The sequence below is a fragment of the Cyanistes caeruleus genome, chromosome 5 (assembly GCF_971803275.1).
Source record: "Cyanistes caeruleus chromosome 5, bCyaCae1.hap1.1, whole genome shotgun sequence".
NCBI classification, from domain to species: Eukaryota; Metazoa; Chordata; class Aves; order Passeriformes; family Paridae; genus Cyanistes; species Cyanistes caeruleus.
In genome coordinates, this window is record NC_141705.1 from 23,637,991 (window position 1) to 23,659,705 (window position 21,715).

The 21,715-nt window shown below is 42.5% G+C and overlaps 1 protein-coding gene across 6 annotated transcripts in view; it reads left to right on the forward strand.

The window, feature by feature from the left end:
• The first annotated feature begins 307 nt into the window (after positions 1-307).
• LIMCH1 (LIM and calponin homology domains 1) overlaps positions 308-21,715 on the forward strand; it is a 172,636-nt gene continuing 151,228 nt past the window's right edge. For 5 of the 6 annotated variants that reach the window (XM_086891154.1, XM_086891157.1, XM_086891159.1 and 2 more), the window contains exon 1: positions 308-651. In XM_086891154.1, coding sequence (XP_086747280.1) covers positions 556-651 — 96 coding nt within the window. In that variant the 5' untranslated portion in view covers positions 308-555. The remainder of the gene's footprint in view (positions 652-21,715) is intronic. The other variant, XM_086891155.1, reaches the window with a different exon arrangement.

A 21,715-nucleotide genomic window follows, 5' to 3' on the forward strand; every position in this document is an offset into this window, starting at 1 on the left:
CCGGGAGCAGCGGGCTGAGGGGAGCGGCTCTTCCCCAAGCGGGGAGTGCCTTGGCATCACCGTCCCCGTCCCCACGCGGGGTCCCGCGTCCCCCGCCCACCCTCCCCCGGTCGCAGCGCCGCCCGCGATGCGATGCTCGCGGCGGGGAGGCGGCGGCGCGGGCATTTGCATGGGCTGAAGGCAAAGCGGCTTCGCCCGTCTGTTTTATTTTTAGCTGGCAGCTCAGGACAGCGCAGCGCAGCTCCGCTCCGCCGGCGGGGCGGGCGGGGCGGCAGGCGAGGGAGGACCGAGCCGGCAGGGCGGGCGGGCGGGCGGACGGACGGGGCACCGGCGGAGAGAGGTTACCGCAGGCGAGCTGCAGCCAGCCGGGCTGCGGAGCGCCGCCGCCCCCGGCTCCCGCCCCGGCGGCTGCGAGCAGTGAGAGGCAGGGAGAGGCAGGGAGAGACAGGCAGCGGCCTCCGGCTTCCCCTCGCTGCGGCCGCGGTTCACCCCGGGCTGGCGACTCGGTGCCTGGCTTCTTCCCCGCCGCAGCCGCGGCGCGCCGGGGCCCTGCAGATGGCCAGTCCTGGGCTGGAGCTGGGAGAGGTTCAGCCTCCTCCCGAGCCCCCCCAGCCTGAGCTGGCCTTCACCGAGGCTCAGAAGTGGATCGAGGTAAGCCCGCGGGATGGCAGGGGTGCGGGCTCCTGACCCATCGGGGACGCCCCGGGAGCAACCCCGGTGTCCTTTCCCTCCCCCGCCCCCCTGTCGCTGTCCCCCCCGGGGACTGTAGGCGTTTGATTCCGCGCTGATCTCCGTCCCGGCCTCCCCGCCGCTCTCCTCAGCTTTCATCGCTGCGGGGAAAGCAGCCGGGGCTGACCGAGCCCCCACTCAGCCCCCGCGCAGGGTGCGCGCCTTTGGATGGGCCCCCGCCCCCCTTCCGTCTCTTCCAAACTTAATCTGCTAATCGCATTTCCCCTCCCCGCCCCCGGCGCTGGGATGAACGGGACGGCCGTAAACATGAGCGGGGCAGGTGCGCGGAGCTACGGAGCGGCCGCTGCCCCGTCCCCGCGGGGCTGCGGGGGGCGGCCCGGGGCCCCCGCCCCGCCGGGAAAGCTCCGGCCCCGCGCCCCGCCGCTCCCCGCGGCCCCGGCCGGCCTGGCCGCCGCGCAGGTAGCGCTCCGCAGTGCGCGGAGGGGCGGGCCAACACCGCTGCCAGGCCGGGGACAGCCCTGCTGCCCCTGTTCCCGTCCCTCAGCCGACCAAGGAGAGGTATTTAGTCTGGCTGTTCAAGCAGGGCAGATAAAATAGATGTGCTTGCTGCTTGCTCGCGCCGTAAAACGGAAAGATGGGCAGGTGGCGGGATAAATTTAATAGTTAAATATTTTGGCATGTGCCAATAGAGACGCTTAAAATAGCTCTCCATCTGATTTCCGGTACAGAACATGCGTGAAGGTGGCATAAATCCAGATACCGGGGTAGCTGCTCCCTTCAGCTGTGGGCTTTGAATTTAATCTGCAGCTTTTAGAAAGCCTCAGTGGATTCTCTTTTCTGAAAGTGACCAGGCAAAAGGTTGTAAAAATCGTTGTGACTTTAAGATTCTTTAAGTTGAAGCCCTGGGAATTTCAGACTGTGGTGTTTTACTCCAGTGTCAATTGGAAAAGTAATGCTGTGTCAGTCTTCAGGGAATTGGCCCTGACATGACACGAATCTGGCTGGTGTAGGACCAGAGGCAGAGGAACCACGATGAATGTGAAAAGGAGGGTTTTTGTGCCAAGGAAAGGTGACCATGCAGCTTGGAAAAGTGAAGTGCACATAAACACCATTTGCCTTGGGAAAAGAATACAGCAGTTTCTGTATAGCCTTCTTTATGACAGAGGACCAAAGCAAAGAGGCACGTGACTCCATCATACATATGGCATAAAAATACCTTGTGACCATGAGTCCTACTGACTGCCAATGAGGTCAAGAACTCAATGGTGAAGCAGTTCTCTGTAGATAACAAAGCTGTCATCAGCCACTCCAGGCACAATACTAATTAAGGGACTATAAGTCTTCCAGTATTAGAACAGAACCTTGTGGCTCAGGCAGAAACTTCTCTCTTGATCATTTTACTCCACAGTTCACTGTGGCAGGAGGTCTCATGTGTGTCTCTTGTGCCACGCAGGCCCTGGTGAGCAGAGCAGGAGGGCTCTTTAAGTACTTTGTCCTCAATGCAAGCCCAAGAGTTCCATGTGTGCAGGGGAAGCTGTCAATAACTTCTTGTGCTTCCTCCGCTTTTTAAAGCATCATCTGCTTGATGCATGAACAACAGAACTGTAATGTACTGTTAATTTTGCAACCCTCCCCTTGCCTGAGGGGAATGTGTCAGGAGCCTGGAGCATTGCCACGGCTGTGGTGTGAGAGGGAAGCATCTGCCTTTCCAGCCATGCCCAAAGTTGATGCTCCCACTAAGAGAAAGAAGGAAGAAGCTGCCAGTGAAGCAAATGTGGCTTAATTTGCCTAACACATTGTATTTCCTTTTAATCCCAGTTTGGTTTAAGCTCTGGAGCATGAGAGTTATTACCTCTTCCAAAAATCTGGTCAGCATTCTCGCTTCTAAATCCGGATGATTTGAACTGACTGAATGATGCAGAACTTGATATGCTAGTACAAAGTCATTGAAAAGCAATGTCTTAAAAAGAAATAAAATAAAAAATAGGAAGTGATAAACACTTCCAGTGTGCCAAGCCCTATCAATTTGCATGAAAAGCAGAAATAAGGGTCATGCTGTGTCTGGCTACTAAGTCCATCTGCTTCAGCTGGCTCTGTACTTGTCTTTCACAAGTTTATTCTCTGGCCTAGAGATGTTATCAAATGTCCAGTGTGTTGTGGCTTCCAACTCCCTTCTGACCATTTAAAATTTCATCTCTCTCAAATGAAAATAAAAGAAATTATGATTGCAAGGAGAGCTATTGAACCTGTAGTACAGAGCAGACAGGCTAGTGAGACAGTGTAAAACAACTTAAAACCTGTCTTAGGCTGTAAAATAGTGCCATACAAGGAAATTAAAGTAGAAATGGACAGATTGAAAACTCTCTCAGCTTACTGTGCATTTTTATTTCTAGCAGTTAATTTGTGTGACTTGCTTGTTCGATTCTCATCCAGTTTAAACCCTCGTGTGAGTGCTGTCACTATTGTTGTAGGGCTGCAGAAATCCACCCTCTGGTCTGCAGCACATTTCTCCTGTGGTGGAACTGGAAAGGGAGGCTTTTCCTCTTCTTGTGGACGGGCAGCCAAGACATTAGGTGATGAATGTTTAGATCTGCAAGGATCAAGGAACTTCCATTCCACTGCTTGAGAAGTCTTAGGGGACTTGTCTTTACTCCTTGGGTCTGTCACCTCTCACCAGAGATGGTCTTCTGGGTGCCTTCCTTTTTCTCTGCCAGCATTACTTTAATCTGGATGCTGCAGTGTAGGGTGGTTTCCAAATTACACTGAAGTTTGGTGGATTCTTGTATGAATCCTTTTGCCTCTCCCTGGAGCTCTGACCCAGTAGCACTGAGGTGTTCACCTGAGCAGGGAAAAAGGCCAGAGCTCTGACTTACTGCCGAGCTGCTTGTATTTTTAACAATCTGTGTTTTGTAAGAGAGTATTTCAAGTGGTAATAGATTTGGTCTCTGTGTTGCAGAAGGTGGGATTTTGGAATTCTGTGGAGTTTTGATCATGAGTCTCTTTGGGTAGGAGACCAGAGTTCAGACTTTCTTAATTTTTCATAAATAGCAACTGTGCATCCCTCTTGTAACAGCAAACTAGTCCATTATTTTAGTTTAGCTTGGCATGTACTACTTAAGTGAAGAATGCCCTCTTAATGATAAAATGCACCTTATTAGTAGCACTCAGAGGAATTAAAATAAAGACACTGAATGAAAAACCCTGTGAGAGAGCTACATCAGTCTGCATTATTAAAGGTGTGGTATCTCATTTCAATTAACGCATCTCAGTTTCACTGAAAGAGTATATCAACCTTGTAAAGCCTAGTGGCATATTGCAGCAAAATAACAAATCTAATTTAATCTGATGGCCTGTAATCTTAAAATATCAAAGTTCTCCATATGTGTGTTTAATCTGGAATAGCTGGTGGTTGAAAGAACATCTGTATAAACAGAGTTATTCTTGCTGTAAAGACTCATAGGAGAAAAATACGGTAATAAAATCACATTTAATACCGGTGTAACTCCTAAGGGTGTTGTTATCTCCTCATCGTGCCTCCTAACCTTGCCTCATTAATATGCTCTCTCCTCATTGCTGAGACTTGGTTCAATTAGAGATGGCTTTTCCATAGATTTGTATTCCTTAGAAACTCTGCCAGCTGATAAGAATACTTCATTTATAGTTGTATGGCAATAATAAACAGGTTGTGTTTTTCTGTCCTTTATGACCAGTGCCTGACTTTATCATTCCCTCTAGATGTGTGCAAGCTAAACCCCATCAACCTCTAATAATCTGCTGCCTTTTTCCTATACACATTCCCCATGAGAATTCTTGTGTTATGGAGAAATTTGCCAGCCAGAGAAGTTTTTTGGGTGTTTTGTGGCTTCTTTTTGCCTTCTAGTAAATCACCTTTTAGATGTGTGTATTTAAGGTGGTGTTTTAAGTTGGTAACTGTGGTGCTGCTTCTGGTAGAAGCTGTAGGACTATGTGCATTCCCTAGTGGCTCTGGACGTGTCACAACATACAGCAGAACAGGTTGGCCACTCCTGCACTACCTTCTCCATGGAAGACTATGAGAGACACCAACTCAGGGAAGAGACTCGGGCAAACAGACTCCATGTGATTTGCTTGAGGCAGCAGTCTAGAAACAAGGTTTCTATAGGGTGTCTCTCTCAGCCAGAGAGAAGAGGTTCCCACTGCAAAAATGTAACTTAAAAGGAGTTGAAGGTAGTTCATTGAGCAAGTCTTTCCTGATGGTGAAAGGCTTGTTTGGAGTATCTGCAGCGGTGGCCTGGAACATGACCAATACACGAGTTTGTTTGTATGATCTTTGGAATGCAGCATGATCTTTGAGGAACACCAGAGATAAAGCTCTTTTGGTGAAATGTATTGGGGAAGCTGACTTATTCACTGAGTATACGAGTGACCTGCAGGAATTTCTGTTTCCAAATGTGTAGACATCTGCTCTTCTGTGAAGCTGATTCTAAAATCCTTGAATATGGACTCCAGTTCCTTTGAACATTGAGACAGTTCCTAGAATGGTGGTGCCTATAGTCAAACTGGGACTTTTGGGTGCCACTATGGTCATGCCATTATTTGGATAGGAACACATTAAATCCAACTGACGTCTTCTCTAGCAAGCATTTCCAGAGAATTCAGTTTAACTGCTTTACGAGAATATTTCAATACAACCACTTAAGTGTAGAATGTTGCACGAAGCTCTAAAACTGAGTGACTTTATTAATCAAATATTGTAGAACAGTAGTTGAATGAGCATCCAAGCAGTGTTTGCAGATCAAATTTCTCAGTCTTTCTTTTTATCTCTTTTTCTTCTGCTGCAAGAGTGTCTTACCTATACACTTTATGTAATGTATCGGGAATAAATTTGTTAAAGTGAGCAAGTGTATTCTCAGACTAGAAGAAGCTTATGCAAATGTGTTAGACAAGTTTGCCTGATATGTGGACACGCTGTAGTACAGGAGAGAAGAATCATTCCTGCAGTGTTTGTAAGATAACCATGAAGAGTCAGAAGGTTTGTGGCTGATATATGGCCCTAGATGTATGTGAATGCAGGATAACTTTACTGTGATTACAGTGACTGGACTTGGAGAGGAATTCTTCACTGCTATCTCTGCATCTCCTCCTGGGCAGCGTTTAGAGACTGCAGGCAGGACAGATGGGATGCTCTTCATTCTGGCTCAGTTAGTCATTTGGTAGAATGAGAGCTAAATTGATTTAATGGTGGTGGAGGAACCCACCCAAACTCTCTGACCCTGTCAGACAACCACCTTCTAGAAATTTTTTCCACTCCAGTTGCCTGGCAGCTGACCTCCTGTGCTGTATATGTAAACCCAGTTCCCTTGTCATGAGATCTGTTTAAGCCATGTTACAAGTAGCGCTTGGCACAGGGGTGAAAATAATCAGAACAACAATACTCTTGATGAAGGGATAATGTCAGGAAATGCAGGACTGAACTGTTAATTGTCTCAAACCTGAATTAATTTCTACTTTCAGTATTGAAATTTTAAAATAGGTAAAAAATCTGACCATAACACCAGTCTGGGGTGCTGTTATGCAGTTGGTGGTGGAGACCTGCTAGCACAGGTATGTAGTATCACTGTGCTTGTTCTGCTAGTAACTACATTTGTAAAATTGTTTTTCTTTTAAGGCAAATTTTGGTCCTCCAGAAAAGAAGGTGAAGTCTTTTCCATGTATGGAGTTTAAATAGTAGGTTGATTCAGCAGAATTTTCTAGCTTCTAAAATGTTTTGATTTATCAGGTTATAAAAACTGCATTATCTTTTGTTTGGAAAATCCAGCAGTCTGGGAGCTTTCCATCCATATGTGAAAAATTCTGTGCATTCGTTTTCTGCAAACATTCCAAGAAGAAAAATTTTTGAATGGAAAAAGCCATTTATGGACTGAAAGTGTCACTTAAAAGGACAGCTGCATGGGGGAAGGTATGAACATTTTGGCATGCATGCCATGAAGATCTAAGCTTTCTCTCCTCCTTCTCCTTCTCCTTCTCCTTCTCCTTCTCCTTCTCCTTCTCCTTCTCCTTCTCCTTCTCCTTCTCCTTCTCCTTCTCCTTCTCCTTCTCCTTCTCCTTCTCCTTCTCCTTCTCCTTCTCCTTCTCCTTCTCCTTCTCCTTCTCCTTCTCCTTCTCCTTCTCCTTCTCCTTCTCCTTCTCCTTCTCCTTCTCCTTCTCCTTCTCCTTCTCCTTCTCCTTCTCCTTCTCCATTCCAATATTATCACTTGAAGAAGGAAGACTTGCCTCACTCAGGCCCTTAGATCACAATGAGTACAACAAATACTATGACACCAAGAACATGACATTAAAATTGACTGCTGAAACTTCTCCCAGCTATGTTAATCACTGAGATGGGTGACAGGGCTTGTAGCCTGTGTCCTTGAGACAGCCTTGTCAGAATGGACACAGAACAGTAATGTTCCACAGCTTAAAATGAAGAAATCCATGCTCATTACTGCCTTGCATTTTATAAACAGCATAGATGTACTTGCTGTACCTGGGACAGGGTGGGGACTGCCTGCTGGGACAGCAGCTCTGATGGAAAGGACCAGGGAAACTGTGGGAAGACAGGTTAGGAACAAGCCTGTGTTGTTCTGGCAGCAGAAAAGCCTACCCCTTCATGATCTTCCGGAGCTGGTAGTGATGGAAGTGATTGTTTGCTCCTATTTGGCACCTGCTAGGCCCTTCTTGGAATACTGCACCCTGTTTTGGAGCCCAGAGTGTGGGAAGGACATTGATAAGCTGGAGGAAATGGAGCAGGGAGCCCCCAGGCTGAACTGGGCTGGGATACTTGCCATGAGAGAGAGCGTGATGGAGCTGGTCTTCTTCAGGAGAGGTGACTTTGTGTGGAAATGGCAGCAGCATCACAAAAAACTGTGAGCAGGTTTTTAAGAAGATAGATTCAGGCACTTCACAGAGGTGTGACAGGAAAATGAGACAATTGTCGTAAATTAAAACAGGAAATATTATGGCTTGATATAGGGAGAAGTTTCTTCACCATGAGCCAGCTGAACATGGGTGCAGGTTGATCAGAGATGCTGGGAGAACACCACCCCTGGAATGTTTCGTTCCTGTCTGGACAAAGCTGGGAATGGCGTGGTCAGATGCAAGAGCTGCCCTTGCACATAGAAGGAGGTTGGACTAGAGGCCTTCTGAGGTCTCTACCATCCTCATTATTCTGTGCATCTATAACTCCTTGACAGTGGGTGAATAAGCATCACTTAATTTTATTTTTAGTGCTACTTTATAGACCACTTGTGTTATTGTAGTGAAGAGCCTGTTTATATAAGCAAGATCCTTCTTTATACAAAAACAATACTGCTATGACTTATGGCAGTCATCTTCAGGGTATGCTACTGAGTTCTCTTTGTAGAAACTCATCAAGGCAGGGTAAAATATGTTTGGCTTGTAATCTAACTATTTTTTGCTAAACCTGTTTTACTATAGGAAACTGTAAAAATGACCAGTTTCCTTGGCTTGGTTGAATTTTTAATTTTTAATTTTTTTTGGTTATTTAATTCACTGTGCACTGTTATAATTGACCATTAAGGAATTTAAATTTCCCTTCCTTTCCAGATCTTGAGAAGATGACATGCAAGCTTAATTCTTGAGAATTTAGATGCTAAATCCTTAAGAGGCTTTTTGTTTGTGGTATTAGTTGTTTATAGGAATCCTTTACCTTGATAGTAGCTTTGCTCAGTTCCAGTGTAACTTGCTACTGCTGACTGGGGGTTTTCTTTAATTGTATGCATAAATGATGATTATTGCTAGCAATGCTTACCCTTGAAAAATGTCTAGCTTAATAACAGAGTTAATAATAGAGCTTGCATCTGATGTCAAAATTGACTTAAAGTAGTCTAGTGAATTCTTGTTTGAAGAGGAAAGAAGAAAATCCTCTTCATTTGCTCCTTTGAAGAGAAACCCTATTTTGCTGGTTTTGGCTGTTCAGAGGTCACATGCCTAGTACCAAAGACAGCTTGATTTTGAAATCAACTTTGACAAGCTAAGATTCTGAAAAATAATATAGCTGTGGCTTCTTGGCTTTGGCATCATTGCCAGTGATTCACAGAGCACTTCACAGGCTAAGGAGCAGCATGGTGGAGGCAGGGGAAGCAATTCTTTAATTCTGCTTTGAATGGATGAATGAGTTTGGTAAGAGAGAAATGCTCTTCATTAATTGCTCCTTCACAGAGTGGTGTTCTGCATCATCCCTGGTTCATGATGGAAATAAGACAGGGATTTTTGCAATCTGTGACCCCACTGTGAGTTCCAGGAAGAACGCCAAAGGAAAAGTTCTCTCTGATGGTTTTTTCCTTATGCTGTTCCAACACCCAATTCTCTCTACCTCCATGTCTTTTCCACTGTCTTCAGATGAATCCCAACCCTTCAGTTACCTCCAAGCTGTATGGGAAGTGGCTGCACATACTCTACGTAATGCACAAAACCAAGGAGACCTGATCTTGATACTGTAAATACATTTCCTCTGGTTTCCATTCCTCTTGGTGTTGGTTGATCTCCATAGAGTGATGCAATCGGGAGCAATCAAATGTCTGGGTAGATTACAGTATCATTTAAAAAATAAATTAAGCTGTTACCTGCAGTTCCTCAGAGATACATTGCTGTGTTTCAGGTTTTTCGCACCAACAATGAGGAAGCAAAATCTGTGGAAAGATTAATACATAAGGGTTCCAAAAATTTATTTTAGCTCTGATACATACATTCAACAAAAATGCATATCAAGGGCTTTATGAAAGCTATTGATAATGCTTGATAGCACTGCATCATCTGAATTCTTTGACATGACTTTTGGAAGGAAGAGTTGTGAACTGAGGATGAAGAAAAGTATGGTCTTCCAGTTTGAGACATTTGTACTTCCAGAGTGGCAGGAAAAAGCTCTGAATGATCTTCCCACTAAAGCCTGAAGGCCAAGAAACTCAAAGTAATTTGTAGTTGAGCATTCAGGTCACAGACTGGCACAAAGAGTTTTAACTGTTGCTCTGTCTTGAGAAACACAACCTTGCTTTTGCAAAAGCAAAGGCTGATGCCTGTAAATAATGGATTTCAAGTGGGAGCAGAATGCCTGCATGGCTACAGAGGACAGGAGGTTGAGGTTAAAAATCTCTTTGTGGGGCTTTTCCAGCACTGTTCTCCATGAAATGTGCAAAGTTATGCTGTTGTATCACAGCAGGTTGTGGCTCTGGTGGAGGTTAGAGATCTTGCTGTGAGTCTTGAAACAAATATAACTCCCAAATCCAAACCTCTTACTTCAGTCTTCACCTGCACATAAATATATTCAAGGCAACTATGAAACTCATAATGATTTAATTTCTTGTGCAAATTTTATATCTGATATTGGTGTATTGGACACTCCCTTTCAATTCTACTTCCAACAAATACTGAAAATCTTTTGGCCAAATGTCTACTTTATTAATCTAGAAAATTCTAAAGAGATATTTTTTTTTAAGTCTGCTGTCAGAGAAGGAAAGATTCCATGCCTGAGGAAAAACATTGAAGTCTTCTTCCCCATATTTTTCCCTGAATTCCTAGTTTTGAATATTAACTTCATGCCTTTGATGAAAATTTTACTTGTATTATCCAATTTCTTTTTTTTCCAGTTTAGTCATGGTATGTTAGCTGAAGTCTGCTACTTGTCAGTGAGCATTTTATGGCTGTTTGGGAAAGCGGGAGGGATGAGAAGAGGCAGAAGTGGATGCCTTGTCTCTGTCAGGCTGGTGCAGGCAGGGATGCCCAGTGTGCCAGGATGTTCAGCCGTGAATCTCTTGGCTTTGTTTCTGTGCAATTGTTGTGATTCATTTCAGTGGGCTAACTCACATATATTGCTGCAACAAAAACAACTCTGGAAATTTTTTCAGACCAGAGGCATAAATGTAACTATGTAGTCTAAACAGAAAAATAAAAAAGGGAATGTAAGTATTTTTTTTTTCTGTTTTCCTGATTCTGATGAGTTGTTTTTTTAAAGTGGTGGTTTGGGAAAAGGAAGCTACAGATTTAGAAATAATCATGTGCAGTGTCCATCTTCTGATAGTGTTTGGATCAATTAAAGATAGTCAAGAAAATAATTTGTTTTCCAGAAAAAATATGCTTGCAGGGAAAATAAGGTGTCAAAATCAATGAGTCACATAGGTGAATCTTGCCTGAATTAAGCGAAATTATATAAAACCTTAGCCTAATATCCTACCTTGTCCCAAACCAACTTTTATTTCAACATGGGGGCATTTAGTTTTGGAATAACATGTTAAAAACCAAAAATCAACGAAGTTTAATGATCCTTTATTAGGAACATCTTGCCTCTTCCAAAGGGAAGCAAAAACACTTTAATTATCAACATGCGGAACGTCAGTCTTTCTGGGACCTTGTTTTCTCCTTCCCTCAGACTAGAGCCACTCTGCCCATGTCACTGCTCTGCTGAGGGTGCTGGGCTGAAGGGCGCTTTCTGCCGAGGCAGGAACTTCTGCCTGCTGGCACTACGGGCTGCGGGCAGGGCTGCGCCGAGCTCTGAGGACAGCCCAGGTGCATGGCCACTGCTCAGAGTGGAGGTGGTGGCTCTTCTTGGCTGACTGGTGCTTCCAGCAGAGGCACCTGTTGCACTGAGGCTCCTGACATCCAGAGACTCTCAGAGTGGCACAGCACTGAGAAGGGTGAGATACGTCCTGTGAGGAGACACAGATGGAGCACAGGGTGTTAAAAATAAAGCTGGTGAAGTTGCAGTAATTTTACCTCCCTTGTTTATCTTTCAATAATTATTTTCTCCCAGGAAGCAATCCTCAGTTAGATTTGCAGATGTTCACTTGCTATGCATGCCCTCCAACCATAATCATCATAACAGATCTGTGAATGATATGCAGTTTATGAAGGATGCACTGCAATTGGTGGGAGAACCTTCTTGGAGTACCCTAAACAGGAAAAGATCCCTATTTTTATTTAAAAATGCATCCTAGTAATAAATGCTTTGTAACTTTATTCCTTTCACTCATTTTGCTTCGTGTTATTAGCTTCAGAGGAGAAAGTAAGCAAAACTGTTTTAGATAGCTATGGGACAATTAAATGAAAATTCACAGGGGTAGCTCTGGGTGACATTCCAGATATAATAAAAATATGTAATAAAAGACGTGTCTACCAGTGCTTGCAGGATTTGGTCCAATATTTTCCATTCAGTGTAGTTCTCTAGTGTCTCTGCTGTTGCACTGCTGAATAATAGCTTTGATTCTGCACTTTTTATTTTTTGGATTTCAACCAAAACTCTTGAGTGCATATTTTGGTTATAGGCAGATCTGATATTTGTGGTTTTTACATCTACCCTCAATATTTGTCAGTTTTCTTTTTTTCTTTTTCTATTTTCTTTTTTTTTTTAAATAAATAGTGTGGAAGAAACATGCATTTCAGCTTCCCACATTAAGGGCCTTCAAATCAATAGATCAAAGCCAGAGCAGACTTGCTGGAAGTGGTGCAATCTCAAACTGTGTTGAAAGCCTTTGTTTTCTGCCTTTTTCCTGTCTCTTGGCATCTCCCAAGAGGAGGAGGACCATGAGGGGGGTCTCTGTGTAGAGAAAGGGGAGCATGCCATCACTGCATGCTTGGGGTGCAGGGCTGTGTGACTGGAAGGTGCTGATTTTCACAAGTAGCAGCCGGGGCAGGCTTTGCACAGGACGAGGAGCTCTGACATGAAGCATCAAAGCAGTGATTTCCCGTGGCTTGACCTGGTCTCCAGTACACCCAGGAAATAGGTGCTGTTGGAAAAAGTGCTCATGGAGAAAGGACTGTCAGTATTAACTGTGAGCAGTGAACATCTCTCAGTGCATGCAACTTCAATCAGGTCAAGGTTTTCTTGTAGGATTGAGAGGGAAAACATAAGCATTTCATACACAAAAACACATGAAGAGATCAGAACATAAGCTCCTGTTTTTTATGTTTGGTGAGGAGGGAGAGTGCTTTAAACTTAGAACTGCAGCAGCATGAAAGCTGTAAATGGTTGGTAAGCAGATGTGATAGAGTCAACAAAGTTGAGATGCTTCCACATGTCAAAAACTCCTGCTGCTTCTCTGTTGAGAATAAGCTTTTATTTCTTCAACAAAAAGCAAGTTAGAAAAATGGCTCTTCTACAGTGTAGAAAGCTGCTGGCAAGGGCAGAAGGTCACTTCAAATGTGCACATTTGTGTCCTTTGTTGTCCAGAGGTGTATCACAGGAGAATTCCTTAGGACAATGGCATGAGACAACAGAGCTGCTGTCTGACAAGTCTTCCACAACCAATTGCATTTATGGGTTGCCATGAAAATATCTTGTGAAAGACTGAGCTGAAAGCCACATGTGTTGACCTGTGCACTTGTCCTACTCCTCAGAGCCATGATTTCTTCCTGCCAGAAGTCTAATGAGGCTGTTGGAAGGAAAGAGCACGTTTGGGAATTTCTGGACTGGGGTAACTATTGCTCTTTCACTCCCATTGCAGTGACAAAATATTTGAACTAATACAATTTAGGAGAATTACAAGAATTACTAGTAAAGCAAAATGCCTTTTTCTTTTTTGGCTCATCAACAGCCCATCTAACTTAAAATGTGGCTTTTGACTCAAGGGCTTTGGACCATTTTACTTGCTTCTTGTGTGGGCAGTGTTGGGGGATTTTTTTCGTCTGTGAATGACTTCCCAATAATCCATCTATTAATGCACAGAAATATGGGTGGCAAAAGGCACTCACTTGATGCATTTGTCACATGGATTCTGCCAGTTCTCTGCCTCCTGTGTGCCTTAAGGGCTTAAAATTTCTTTATATAAGATAATGGTTATTGTGAGCTTTCTTGAGTAATTGATGTGCAGCTGGTCATCCATGGCCCTTGTATCTTCATCTCCTGGTGCATATAACTTCAAGGTTTTTCTTCTAAAATTGCACAGAAATAAAGAAATTTAGTTAAGAGATGGGAAGAAATGAGAATTAATAGCGTCTGGATAAAGAGCTTCAAGAGAACACACCCTGTAACATGCACTTCAGAGAATATAAGCTAGATCAGGCATGTCTAATCCACTGTAAAATCTCCATTTCCCCACAAAGTCCTGTTTGGAGTGGGGATCTCAGGCCCTGATCACGTTGCAGGCAAGATGTAGCTCTTTCTACCGGAAATATTTGATAGCAATTCTGACTAGAGTGAGTTGCCCTGAGTGAGTGAGCTCCTGGTTTTGCTTTGAGGTTGGGCTGAACATATTGCTTTCCAGCTCTAGGCAGTTGTTCCTCTAGTCAACTCGAACAGCAGTTCATCCTAACAGCTGTTTTGCTGACATTATTGCCAGTTAGTTATTCATTGGGATTAAGGGCTTTCTGCAGCCAGAATTCTATGCTGGGAGCATGCCATCATTTGGCAGACCATTAAACCAGTAATTCCACAGTGCTTAAATATTTTAATTTGCCCTACTTTCTTCATATTTGGAGTTCCAGCTTAATTGTCCTGTGAGCAAAGAATAAAAATTTACTATAAATACCCTCATTTTTCCACCTGTTCCCCTTCCCCACAAGATTTTCAAGCCAAAACTTTAAAAGCCAGATTTTGGTAAGAGTTGTTTTTTCCTGAGGTGACACAGGTACTATGGGTGGGCTTGGGATGCTGTGTACAACTGTTCCTGGAACACTGAGTGAAGTCCATGAGCAACAAGAAGGCCGCTCAGCATTTTTTGCATTGTTCATTCTCTGAAGATGATTACTGTAGTTTCCAGATTTGGTCCCATGGGGTAGCATGATCCTGGGAAGAGAGTCCTTGCAATGATGACACTGGTGCTACCTCCTTCTGCCAGTGCTGGTGGTACACGTGGTGTCCTTTCAGCCTGATGTCCTCACCTCTCAAGGAGGTGGCAGCAGTGGTTCTTGGCCAGCACACTTGGGCTGGGTGTAGCTAGAGGCGAGTGCTTTGTTTTTTGCGGATACTTGGTGCTTGAATGGCCATTTCTTTCGATGCTCCTTGGCAGTCACCTGATAGGAACTTGTCTTATGCTTTGAGAGTTACAGTTTTAAGCTAATGTGTAAAAGCAATCCTCCTGTAATTAAAATAGAGGATCAGTTCTCTTTTGGATCTGTAGCTTAGTTTATCCTGGCACTGGTCCAGACTGGATGGAGAAGCTGTTTCCCTCTGCAGGCTTCTTTATTGCTGCTAAGCAGGTAAAAGGAAGAACTATGACTGGGTTGCATGCTCTCAGAACATCTGTTTCTTTACTAATATGTTTCCTGCTGGCCTAGGATTGACTGAGTAATGAAGAGAATGCTAAGCCTATGTGTTACTCTCTCATGGTTTGCATCCAATTTCAGCTCTAGTGCCACCTACTCACATATTGTATCTATAACTTTTGGTGTAATTCTAGAAATAATTGTGATAACCCCTTAATTTTTATCATATCTATACCCTTTCCCTTGGCTCATCTATTTGTCCTGCTACCAGAGGGCATTGAATGAATTTGGTGTGATTCTGGTGAGAGCACTCATGGGCATGAAAGGAAAAAAAAAGGTGGTTTTAATTATTAAAAAGAACAAAGTCTTCAACAAAAAGGCAAAAGGACTGATGTCCCTTTCAACTGGACATAAATTTCTAACACTCTGTCCAGCTGATGTGTGTTATATTTTTAGACTTTGGTTTAAGACACTACTAATTTTGAATCCCAGCCCAATTTGTAGTTTAAAATCTTTGGAAAAGCAGGTGTGTTCATGAGTATGAATTGGCACAACAGAATTCTGTCTTTGGAAGGACACAATAGTGTTAAATAGTATAAAAAGTATAAAATTTTATTTTTTAAATAAGAGAATTGATAAATATATATCCATCTTTCTCTCAAAGACCAAATAATTTAAAATCCCATTCCTTCTCTTTCTACTGTGTTGTACTTTTCTATCCCAAGGGTAGCTTTAGGGACACACTGCAGACCAAGAGACAGTCCAGCTAAGCCTGTTGGAGGTGGGAGTGGAACAGAACTTTCTGGGCCTTTGTTGCTTTTGCAGTTGAAGTAAAAAACTGCCAGCCCTGCCCTACAAAGCCAAAGCCCATCAGTGCCCAAACGCCCATCAGCTGGCTTCCATTTTCATTTTTATAAAGCAGACTACAAAGATTACTGTGTGATACTTGTACTACAAATACTGCTTGGAATTTGATAGCCTTTGAAAATGGCCCAGACTGGAGTCAAGATTGTAGCTCAAGATGATCTTGTTGTTTAGCTCCTGGTTGGGAGATTTCATAATTGTGTGTCTTGAAAGACCATATTTTGTATATTTTCACCCTTGGTGATGGTGTCTCATTTCCTTAGTGAGTCCAGATGCTAATTAGTTTTGTTTTCTAGCACTCTGATTTTAGGGTAAATTTTGTAACTTTAGATAGAGTGAGTCCTTCTGGTTTTTGGTAGTTCTTGTTACCAGAGGATTATATACCTAAATTTTTACAGGAGACATAATTTCACATTAAAAATTTAATGCACTAAGAGTAACTTGGCATTACTCAGTTTTCTATCTTTTGTTGTGGCTTCAGCACACAAGTTAAGGTAGCAGAAGTAAATTTCATCTTCCAAATGGGAAACAAAATTATTTGCATTTTTAAGTACATTCACGATTTTTTTTAAAAATCCATTATGATAGCGTCCAATACCACAGGAGTCTGTTGGTATAATTTGGCAGAGAGCTGAGGAAGACTCTGCATTCCTCCAAGAATACCTTACTTTCCATACCAATAGAGCTTTCTTTTGTACAGTACTGGAAAACCCAGCTTCACACCCTCATGAACTGCAGAGCTTGTAAGAAGACAAGAGAATACTAATACAAATGATGGTTTCCTGTATATGTAGGGTATTTCTGGGCTAATGCTGGAGGTTTAGCCTCCCCACTAGAGCACAGGCAAACTGTTTGGCTTCAGGAGAGCACAACAAACCTTCTTCCACTGGGCTTTTAAAATTGTTTTCTTACTACTACTTTCCATTTGAACATTGTTCAACTTGTATCATACATTGTATCATACTTTGTCTGACTGCCTTTGGCACTTCATCTCTTGACCTTTGCTTGCAGCATTTGTTAGACTGACTCACATGTACAAACTTAAAAACGTTAAATTATCAAGAGGTGTGCTGTATTCTCCTTTGGAAAACAGGCAGGTTTTTATCCCACTCATATGGCACCCAGCATCTCAGAGCCTGACTTTGCTGAAGACGCTAAATGCAAGTGAAATAAGAATTATCTCAGTAATATGTTTCTGTCTTCAGTCTTGGAGAGCGTGATGAAATTTGCAAGGTCAGGCCTGCTAAAATAACACAATAGTGTTGTCTCTGCAAGCTCAGCTCCCCTTCATGGGCATGCATATTAAATACGTGGTCACTGCTGTGTTTCTCCTGAGTATCTCTTTAGTGCACAGAATGAATAGCACAGCTCTCAATGAACAGCTATTCAGTGTTTCATTTTCTACTCACTGTTCAACATGCAGCCCTATGCCATGTTCTTTGTTTGCAGTTCAAACCAAATTCCGAGGATGGAATCATTTTCTCAGACTTTTGTGGTGCTCATCACTAAAGTATCTTTGCAAAAAAAGTTCTATATGAACATGAACCTTATTTCATGCCTTCACTCTAAGTACCAGAACTGCGGTACAGAGAAATTGATTCAAGACTGTATGCTAATTTGAGACTCTTAAGACCTTGTATTCTCTGCCATGTACTTAGCATTCTGCAGCATTATAGAGGCACAGCTATGGCTCTCATAGCAAACGAGCCTTGTGTACCCAGTAATCAGCTATGGAATCTTGGTATCACCGATTGCATTGGTGACATATGTGGCATAAGCCAGGACAGTACTCGGATCTCAGATCAAGCATGTAGCTGGCTGAAATATAAGATCATCTTTTCAACCCTCTGCAATTCTTTCCTGCTTTTGTTGCCTACATACAAATTATACAGGCAAGGAAATACCATTGTCCTTGCCTGAAATGCTGGTCCCTAAGGCATTCAATCTCAGTCTTCTGTGATAGAAGCAACATAATAAATTTGTCTTGGTTTAATATCAATTCTTTATTCTTAATCATTCTCAGACAGTTTCCTTTTCTCCTGTCTTCTCATTTCCTTCACTCTCCTGCCTCACTGGACTGTGTGCTTTAAACTAAGCACCAACCAAAATGAAGGAGCAGTGTGGTGGGTGCTGTCGAATCCCAAGGCTTGGGGCTGTTCTAACAGGGAAGAAGTGGGGCTGAAATGCCCCTTGCTAGGAAACCCTTCTTTATTTTATCAGGATACAGTCCTAGTGACTTATTTCCCTTGCTCATAGATGATAAACTGCTGTAATTTTCTGACTAGCATTGCAGATCTTCTGCCTTCACCTCCCTGGATAAAGACAATTAAAGAGCTTATCCAGCACAGATTTTCTGGCTTGCTCTATACATTTCACATTTTGCATGCTTATGATCACTTTTTGGAAGTAAGAAATCATGATGAATTAGTAGCTCATACATTAGGAGTTTTAAAAAGACATGGTAGGAGAGAGGGCTGGGGAGGCCAGCCCATAACATCTGTCCTACTGTGTAGCGTCATCTGTTCCTTGGTATTCAGATTGTCTGAATTTCTGGCTGAAATTCAACATGTGAAGGTTATTAGATCAAATTTTTTCTGTCACAAAGGCTGTGGGAGCTTATTTTGCCAGTTTGTCCTGGTAGTGAATCTGCTTACTATCGCTATGCTTTTCTAAATCTGCTTTATCTTTTATCTGCTAACATCATAGGTTACTTTTGCAATTAAAATGAAAAGTCAAATGGAAATAATTGATATAATACCCACAATGTCCATTATTATAATTTAATAGTATTCATTTGGAACTCTCCTGCATCTAAAATGTCTGTCTTTGGCACATTTAAAGTAGGGATCTTTATTTTTAAATTTTAAAATCTACAAATTTCATTTTCTTATTTTGATCAAGCTAAGTGGTGTAAAAACTGCCTAAGACTGTTTTGTACATTTATAAATAAATGCATATATTTTTTTATAGTGGTTAAAGGAGAAATTAATGAATTTATCTGTAATATTGGGGACTGCACTATAATTAAAGGTACATAATAAATTTGACTAGGAACCATAATAAATTTGACTTAATACCAATTAAGCAATAAACTAATTAGGTGTCATAGAAGTAGGATGACTTAGAGCCTAAGAGGTATGTCTGGTATAAACCACAATACAATAATGCTTTGAGCTTAATGTGCTGAATGTTCATAAAAAGTGGGCATTTGTCAAAATAAAGGAGCCCTAAAGGAGTATGGTACAAAATAATCCAAACAACTGGATTGGATAGTTGGGTATTTTGCTTTTCTTGACCCCATAGGATTTTTGAGCATGTATGAGTCCTGTTACAACCCGGAAGGGTCAATGCAGTTGCAGGGGCAACACTGTCTCATACAACCCTTCAGCTGTAAAATATCTATTTTAGATATTAAATATCTTATCTGTCAATAAGCTCAGCTCCCACTAGCTGGCGATTCTTCATGAAACTGGGAGACTTAAAGAGAAAGTGCATCTTAAATGTGCACATGGGCACACCAACCATGCAGTCCAAGTGATGTCATGTTTCTCTGTAGCTTGGAAGGCTCTAGGGACAACAAAGTGATAATATCACATTCAGGTAGAAGGGAAATTTCTGGCTCATCTTGGTGAAATCATCCATGCCTTGGAGACCTTTTGGGTTTTAAAGAAATTTGTCTATTTGCAAAGGACACGGTAACCCTTTAAATGTTACGATAAAAGCTTAGAGCTTGCATCTGGTTTTGTGCTGTCACTGTAACATGAGCTGGTTTATCTGATATAAAAGCTCCAGGGAATCAGAAAGCTATATATTTAAGTTAAGTTTTAGGATGCCATTTGTAAGACTTCTATTACCATTTTTACAAGATAAGTGTTGATCAGAAAGGAAACCTGATCTGTCTGTCTTTGAAGCACAGGGTCTACATCATACAAGTCTCTTTTGGTGCGTTGGCATGAAATCATCTCTCAGAACAATACTTGCACTATGACAGTGGGTAGAAATGGAGGATAGGCTCCCAAATGGGGACACAGGTAAGCAGAATAAAAGTTTTGGCTGGAACCCTGGGAAAATGCTTGCAGCTAGTGTCTCTCGTGGAAAAAGAGAAGAAACTTGAGATTCTAGCACAAGGTAGCTTTGTGCAGGTTTCTGTTGATGGCAAAGAGAATGTGGAAAGTTGTATGGCAGACACTTGATAAGCAGGCACCAAGAAAAATGCCTTTTGATGTTAAATCCTGTAGGTCCAGGTGGCTTCTGGAAAACTGAAAATATACCCTTTTTCCCAAAGTAGCTGACTGTGAAGTAAAGGGAGGAGCTGCTAGAATGAATCCAAAGGGGAATTTTTGAGGCTGGAGTGTGCCTGATGCACTAATTTGATCCAGACATTATCTTGTAGGTCTCTAGATAAAACCTCAAATAAAGTAAAGAAGGTGCTTATATCCTGCTGGCAAAAGTGTGATAATCATATCTGGAGCTTTTTTGTTGCTCTTATTCTTTAATTTCGTGTGAGCACCATAAGTTTACCATCTTGAAAATCAGGCTGTGTATTCTGCAAAGGATAGCAGTGGGCAGCTGGCTAACTCCCCAGGTGCTTTCTTGGGTGCCCTTGCAGAAAGCCTTATGGAAGAGAAGGACAATTTACCAGTGCTTATCTAGTCACTCTAAAACTTGAGGGTTGAAGTTTTGGGTAGTAGGATATCTTTTTGCAGACTCATTCATACCTTTTTTCCCATAATTTCTCTGAATAGGGTCTCACAGCATTTGCCTAAGAGTCTTATGACTCTTAAAAGTCCTGCTGTGATTTGGTTTAATGTGGTATTAGGATAACATCAAGCATTTTGAGTAAAAAAAATGGGGTTTTATTGATACTCAGTTCACTCATTAGATGCTACTGAGATCCTAAATTCTGCAAACAAATATAAATTGGGGGGAAATAAACAAGCAGACATATACACATAAAAAAAGTTTTTCTAAGAAACTCTTAGTGATAGATTTGGATAAACAAAATTGATTCAGAACTTTGTAATATCTTACCACCTCTTAAAGAACTTGGTGGGCTCTATTTCCAGTGCTTAAGTAAAGGCAGTGAATGCAAATTCTAAAGATAGATATTTTCTTCATTGGCTTTGTCAAAACCTAGATTGCTGTCTCACATAAACTGAATATCTGAGCTTTGTGTAAACTATTTGCTTGGCATATTAATTTTTGACTGGGCAAGGTGGTGTTAAAGTTTAAATTTGTTCTGTAAATTCAGTTCCCATGGGGATTATTGTGACTGCCAGCACGAGAAGGATCACCATCTCTATTTCAGGGGAAAATGAATTTCAACATAACAATGTTATGACAAACTGAGTTGAAGTTCATTTTACAACTGTTCACGTGCATTTATGAGTCAGGATGACACACAGGGACTGAAGTAGGATTTTGATTGTCAGTCTTCAGCTGGGTTTTATTCCATCTAGACATGTACACAGTGTTGAATATGTGTAGGTGCAGGACACCTGCCCGTTTCATCCCTCCCCCTTACGTGCAGTTAAGGGCTTGAGGTTAGAGGAATGAAGACAGTGACCAGCTTCACACAGCTGGTGGCAGCTTGTGTCACCTGATGTGGGCTGGTCCTCAGCTCTAGCCAAAAGACCACCTGTCTCTCTGAGGGCTGACCTCAGAGATGGCCTTTGCTATGAGGTGAGGCTGTCTGAGCACAGCCAGCATCCTTTTCCATTGTACTTGGCTGGCATCCTGGAAAATAGCCTGTTTGGATTTTCTTTTTTAACTCTCTGTAGCAAAGATCCTCCTCATCATTGCTGAACCTGGGAACATGCTTATCTTCTGACAGGGGCATTTTCAGATTTCTGACCTAACTTGGCTTTCATAAGGCCCCCAGGTGCTGTTTTTGCATAGCACATTTAAGACTCTTGATGCTTCAGTGAGGCTAAGGATATCTTTTGCATGCAGCTCTTCCACCCAAGCCTCTGAGCCCCTGTGGCAGCAT